General features: G+C 39.0%; 1 protein-coding gene across 1 annotated transcript; it reads right to left on the bottom strand.

Annotated features, from left to right (window-relative positions):
* Positions 1–742: 742 nt before the first annotated feature.
* On the bottom strand, positions 743–1,732 carry LOC113177538 (olfactory receptor 52P1). Its single transcript, XM_026382082.2, has one exon. It carries the CDS (start codon positions 1,730–1,732, stop codon positions 743–745), a length of 990 nt encoding a protein of 329 aa, XP_026237867.2.
* Positions 1,733–7,226: the final 5,494 nt, after the last annotated feature.

The raw sequence follows: 7,226 nt of genomic DNA, 5'->3' as shown, positions 1-7,226 counted from the left end.
TCCCTGTGGTATGAATGTATAAGAATATTTGAAAATTGACAGAGCATGATACACAAGGTCACTTGGACCTTGACTCCATAGAGAGTGAAGACTGGAATGTTATTTGTGGGCTAGATTCTGAGCTATTTCTGACCACTCCTCTATCCTTCTCTATAGTCCTACTGACTTGTACTAAAGGATTCTAAGTTTCATGTCCTCACTCTATGGCTAGTAATATTGTGAGTGTTGGTGGACCTCTTATGTATTCCTGTGTTTTAAGCTTTATGGAGAAATATTGGATTTAAACAAGAACATAACAATACTAATTTTGTTTAACTGTGACTTATCTTTTGATCCTTGCAGATGGTAAGACAGCAGTGACAGTGTAAGGTATGAAATTAGAAACCCAAGCCTGGAGCACTGGGGAGAGGGCCAGAGCTGTGCAGTGGCCCTTTAGACCTGCAGTGGGGAAGCCTTTCTCCAGGGCCTACGTGACTGTTTTCAGTGCTGAGGTACTATCTAGGTTGTAATAATCTTCCCATGTTTACACCTTCCTGGATGGAGAGGAAGAATGATAAACCTCATTGCTCTCCTCTGTGATTTTTACCATTCTTGGAAATGATCTAGAAGGTTCTGCAAAGAACACTATTTCACTATTAAAGCCTCTTTCCAGTCTCAAATACTGAGGAGTTCTTAATTGTGAAAAGTTTGGGTTTATTTTTGTTCTTGTTGTTTTGGTCTACACCCCTTCTCTACTACAGAATCACTCAGATGCCTTTAACCCAGTTCTCTGTCCTCTTTGAAACACCCTGAAAACCCTTTCTCGAATCTCCTTGGTCTTGACTCCATACACCACAGGGTTAAGAGCAGGTGGGAAGAGCAGATAGACATTGGCCAAAAGAATATGAATATGGAGTGGAACTTGGTGGCCAAAGCGGTGTGTGAAAAAAGAAAAAAGAGCAGGTGTGTAAGAGATGAGGATGACACAGACATGCGAACCACAAGTCCCCAGGGCCTTGGACCGAGCTTCATGGGATGAGAGGCGAAGGACAGCTTGTGCAATGAGGGCATAGGAGAGTCCAATGCAGAACAAGTCAACCCCAATCACCAACAGTGCGGCTGTCAGTCCATACACACGGTTAGGCCTTGTGTCTCCACAGGCCAGCTTCACCACAGCCATGTGCTCACAGTATGTGTGGGGGATCACGTGGCTTTGGCAGAAGCTCAGGCGTCTGATGAGGAAGGGGCATGGGAGCATGAGCAGGGAGCCTCGCACCATAGCTACCACCCCGATGCGGGCAATGGTGGTGTCAGTGAGGATAGTAGCATAGCGAAGTGGGTGACAGATGGCCACATAGCGATCAAAGGCCATGGCCAGCAGCACTGTAGACTCCATCATGCAGAAGGTGTGAATGAAGAACATCTGTGCCAGGCAGGCAGAGGCAGAGATGTGTCCAGCTCCACACCAGAGGATGGCCAGCAGCTTGGGAACTGTGGAGAGGGAGGCAGCCAAATCGATGGTCGAGAGCATGCACAGGAAAAGGTACACTGGCTTGTGCAGGGCTGGCTCAGTGGCAACAACAACCAGGATGGTTATGTTGCCCACGATTGTGGCTGTGCCCAGGCAGCACACAGGAAGTGAGAGCCACATGTGGAATTGTTCCAGACCTGGGATGCCCAGGAGGAAGAAGATAGAAGGGTCCAGGTTAGTATGATTAGGAGAGTCCATGGTGTAGCCAAAAGTGCTAGACATCTTCTCTCATCAGAAACCCCCTCACAACATCACCCCACCTGGAGAGACAACACAGAATAGAAATATAAATGAAACTAGAGTAATGCTTATTAGCTACAGAATGGTTGGCAAGCTGCATCATCCATAAAATGGCAATAATTAGTACTACTCCTTAGAGTTTAGAGAATCATATGGATTAATACTTATAAAAAGTTTCAGATAGTAGCTAACAGATAATGCTTGTTAAATGAATAAATATGAGAAAGGGCTCAAATAGGCCTTTAAATAAACTAGAATTGTCTCCCATCTAGGGGCTCTCATCTTTACAGAAAGGGATGCACACCGTTATTTGGAGGAATATAACTGAGTACTCACATTTTATGGATATGGGAAGACATCATGTAGGACCATTGGTCTAGAACGCAATATGCAAATAAAGTTTCCTGGATAAAGATGAATTTCATTTTTGTGTTCTTTAATTTGGAATAGATTTTGATTAGGGATTTGGTTCCTGGCAATTGTCTTTTGGCAAATTGTTCCTGGTAAAAGTTAGCCTAGTAGCTTCCAGTCTTTTCATTAATCAACAAATATTTTCCCATATATCAGCTCAATCTTCACCTAAAACTGCATAAGCTGTTTCACCTGTTCTTATATACCCAGTTTTTTTACCCAACATTTTGGCTTATCTTAAAAGCATTTTTTTACTTCATTTTATTTCTGAAACAGAAAATTTCAACCTTCTCTTGTACTATCTTTCATCTGTCTTCTATTCATATTTTATCCTCAGTGCTTGGTGAATTCAAAGAAAAAATACAATTAGATCCTTATTCTCACCTTCTCACAATGGCAGGAAGTGATTTTATAATATTACCCTGACTTGTAGCTGGGCTTATCACTCCTTGGGCAATAATCTTGCATTATTCTTTCATTTATCCTACCTTTCCCACACCAGTAGCCCTAAGAAAACAAAATCTGCCATTAGGAGTACCTGTGCTAAAAGGAATTATGCTGAATATGGGAAGCAATGGAAAGGGAAGAAACAGAGAGGTAAACTTTAGGATATATAAACTGAAAAATCCTTTTAACGGGAGTTTTCAAGATGAGAATGTGAATGTCACTTCTTGGAAATTCATATCTATTTTTCAGCTACGAATGTTTAAGGTGCAGCTTATATTTGACTATCCCTATTCTAGATGCTTGAGATAATGTAAAAGTTAGTACAAAAGAATGAAAAAATCTAGGGAGTGAGAAAATAGTTATTATAGGGGAATCAACTCATTGCCACAACTCTTTCTCACTGAGGGCGTACATGTTAAGAGGAAGGAAATGTAAACTTTCCTATTCCTAACAGACCAGCTACTCTGTGTATATAGACACTCGAAAAATAAATTAAAAGAAGAGGTTTCTTAGTTTTTGGACCACAGATATTCCTTAATTATAATATAAGGGAATTTAAGAAGCTAAACAATACCAAAAAGTCCAAATATGTTGTTAAGATCAACTATTAGTTTAGTGTTGTTGTTCTCCCAGATATAGAGACAAACAGAAGGCATGGAGCTTGGTAACAATTCTATTCTAATCAGAGCTCAAGACAGTAAAACACATGACCATCAGAGGAGAGAGGAATGATTGTGAGTCATAACAGGGTTGGTATGAAGGGTCCCAAATACACTGCTATGTGAGTTATACCCAGAATAACAAATTCAGCAAAGATCTGGATTTCCAGTCCTTTTGAGCTATGGATTTATCTTCCCGAAAGGTATCAAGGTGAAAATACAGACTTGACCAAATATACAATCATTATTGATGTGATTTTCAGAGAAGAGTGCAGGCCACATCTCACGCTTGCCTTCATGGGTGCTTTGAAAAGGAAGAATATTTCAAAGGCATGGGATCTTGGCATTTTTAAAACGTCAGGGTATGTTGGGAAAAACCATATAAACATGGGAGCACATCAAATTTGGAATACATCTGTGTATTTCCTTCAATATTTCATTATTGGCAGTGTTGACTTAAAGAAGTCAAATTTTCTCTATGATACTATACTTCCCTGATCTGTAATAATACTTTGCAAGTTTGTGATAATTTAAAAGAAAGAACTTGCAGATGTTTTTAATCCACAGAAGGTGCTCAGTGAACGTCATTTACTATTAGCATCATCTTCATTGTAAAGGGACAGTAACCTATTATCCAAAACACAATGTTTCTTGCAGCTTTTTAACCAAATAGAATCTAGTCTTGGTTTTAAATATATATATAATAAGTAGTTAATATGCAATGCAACTTGTCCCATTGCAGGGCAAACTTGTTGATAAACAAATATTGTTTAAATTTTTTTTTCTGTATGTCCTTTAGGGCCATATAACACTCATTAGAAATGCCACACATGCCTCAGTTTTCAGTCTTCTTATTAAGTCACTCACCCAGAGCCAGAAGACTTAGCTGGATAATTCTTTGAGGCTCGTCCATGCACATTAAGGCTCTGACTCGGTTCTTTATGACATTTATTTTCCTTGTAGAACTGAACTGAACACAGATTGCCGACTACTACTTGACTAGATGGCTCCTAATTTGATTGATATGACTGAATATTATTTGTAATCCCTACCACTTTTTTTTCTTTCTTAGGAAACCCAAACTTTACAGACTCCATTCCTTCATAGGGTAATGCATTCTTATCCATTCTTATCCATCTCCTAGGTCTGGAGTCTCACGTATTCCTTGTACAAAATATTTTGTGGTAATGACAGATATTTGTGACCATTCTCACACTTTACTATGGACTTGTTCCTCTACCCAATCAATAATTCAACTCTTACTATGACGTTAAATCCAATGACTTCAGTAAGATAAAATTTCTTTAAAAAAAATTTTTTTTGACATTAAGGATTTAGCACACGATTATTTAACCACTGAGTCACAACCTCAGCCCTATTTATTTATTTATTTTTATTTTGACACAAACTCTTGCCAAGTTGCTTAGGGCCTCACTAACTTGCTGAGGGTGGCTTTGAGCTCTTGATCATAATCATGCACCACTGGACTGGGCAAGATAAAAGTTCTAACATCACAGTTGGGGGCACCAAGGATGGAAAAGACTTTTTATGCCTTGAAGCTGCACAACAGACCAACGGCTGCCAATTTGACAGAGAAAGCTCAACTTGGGCTCCCTCTGTCCATCTTGGGATTGCTGGAGTCAGGATGTTGAACATTGTCATTAGGTTCTACTGATTCCTCTGCCAAATTTCTTTTGGTTGATCTTCATAGTCTGTCTCACTGGGCACAGAACTTTCTCTTAGGTGCTGAGAAATGATTTTCTATTAGTAACTTCAAGAGTAGCATAGTAAATGCCTTGAACTGTTTTCACAGTACCTTCCATTTCCCTACTTTTCTCGACATCTCTTTCTTCTTCCTTTATTAGCAGCATTGCGCTGAACCTCCCTTTCAAAGGACTCAGCCTAATGTCAAACTATAGTTCCTCTTTTAGGAAGCCTTCTAGTTAAAATACCAGATCACAGAGACATTATTCAGAAAAATTTCCTTTCCTAGTCTTTAAACCTCATTGTCCCTGCTTCAAAGAAAATTTCCCACAACCAATAACACATATTCTTTTATCTTTAAAGCTAACAAATGCCCTCTCCAGAGTATTTTCTTAGCCCAAACTCACATGACTCCAGGACAGGAGAAATAAGAAGGCACAGCACTGTAAAAGCATCCTTTGAAGATTACAAGAGCATTACTAGTGTCTGCCCACATGCAAATATTTGACACAGGCTCAGAGGTTGTTATACTGACTGACTCTATCTCTCAGCCTCCTGAGAATTTGATGGGTGGCACTAGGTTTAAGATTAATCCTATCTAGGGATCTCTGTGTTTCCTAGGAAATTGTGAATTCAAACTTTTCTGGTTGACCAGGTCAGAATGTAGAATTGAAATAGCAACTTTTGCTAAAGAGGCAGGGAAGGCATAATTTGAGTCAATTCCTTTGGAACTTTTTGTCTGTTTTGTTTTGGTTGTTAAGTCCTCAAATCTAATTACTAGCACTGTTTACCCAAAGGCATCTAACATTTTAGGGCCACTGAGCTTTAATTTGGATCCCTCTGTTTCCATTCTCCTAGGATTCAGAACATGCTTTTCCTTTGGTTCTCCTTTGTGATTATCCTGGGTCCATTCTGCTGGTTTCTCCTTCCTGAGACTCTACTAGTTTAGAGAACTTATTGCACATGCTCCCCAGTTGGCCATTGTCACATAGCAGCAGTTTGGTTCTCACAACCCAGTTTTAAGCTTACAACTCCTTTACTCTTTGTAATATTTATTTGTTTTGGACTTACAACTAATATAATTCACTCCAGCATGCACCTCAAACCTTCTTCAGAACATGAACAAGTATATTAAACTCTTATTCTCCCTTATCTCCTCACAAAATAAAACAAAACAAATAAACAAACAAAAACTCGTTACATAACCTAGAACCCGACATTATGCATAGAAGCTCCCAAGAATTATCATTATAGAATTATAATCTCTCTCTACAATTTGCCACAGGAAGTGTCCTCATCATTGTCCAGTACTTCTCTGGTTATTTTCTTTTCCAACTACATCATATCTAAGGGGATCTATTCTTGTTATGTGCATTCCCACAACTGGACTAGATCAAAGTTCTGGTCAATTGCATATGCTTGATTTTAGCTCTTAAGATACTCTCTAAGCCAGAGGTGTCTGAGTTTTATTGTACTCAAAATGACCCATAATTCTTGTTAAAGTACAAACTGCAATTCCATACTGATTCAGTAAATTAGAAGAACCCTAAACTCTCCTTTCTAACAAGTTCCCAATTAATTCTGATATTGCTAGTCAAGAGATCAAACTCTAAGAAAATGAATATCTTAAAATATTTTTTGATTAGTTGTCCTCCTCAAATTACTCTCTTCCCTGAGCTACTGCTGAGTTTTACTGAACAGTGTTGTAATTACTATCATCTTTACTAAGTTATTTATTTTTTTGTATGGAGGATTGAACTCATAGACACTCCACCACTGAGCCACATCTCCAGCCCCATTTTGTATTTTTTTTAGAGACAGGGTCTCACAAATTGCTTAGTGCCTTGCCATTGCTGAGGCTGGCTTTGAACTCGAAATCCTCCTGTCTCAGCCTCTTGAGCTGCTGGGATTACAGGCATGCGCCACTGCACCTGGCATTTTACTAAGTTATCTTAACAACCTTGAGCAGAACAGGCTTGTAGTAATTCTCCTTTCTCAGAATCGTGCCATAAAATATCTTAATTTGTCTAGAGCTGAAGATGCCTCCAAGAAACCTTTAATCCAAATCATTCCTATTACTAAAAGAGAAGAAACAATAAGACAATGAAGACATAAACTTTTGAAATTCCTTTGTTCACCTTCCCTAAACAAGTCTAAATCTCGGCATGTTCTGGAAAAGTCCTAGATGGTGCATTCTATCAATGATACCACAGTTCCAACTTGGCTAGGCTTCACTCATTCCCTGGATTCCCTCT

Source organism: Urocitellus parryii, chromosome 4 (assembly GCF_045843805.1).
Source record: "Urocitellus parryii isolate mUroPar1 chromosome 4, mUroPar1.hap1, whole genome shotgun sequence".
Taxonomy (NCBI): domain Eukaryota; kingdom Metazoa; phylum Chordata; class Mammalia; order Rodentia; family Sciuridae; genus Urocitellus; species Urocitellus parryii.
This window is presented reverse-complemented; position numbering and strand designations above follow the sequence as displayed.

Bases quoted from the DNA above. Each gene is read 5' to 3' on its own strand.
- LOC113177538 (XM_026382082.2), bottom strand. From the start codon at position 1,732: ATGTCTAGCACTTTTGGCTACACCATGGACTCTCCTAATCATACTAAC.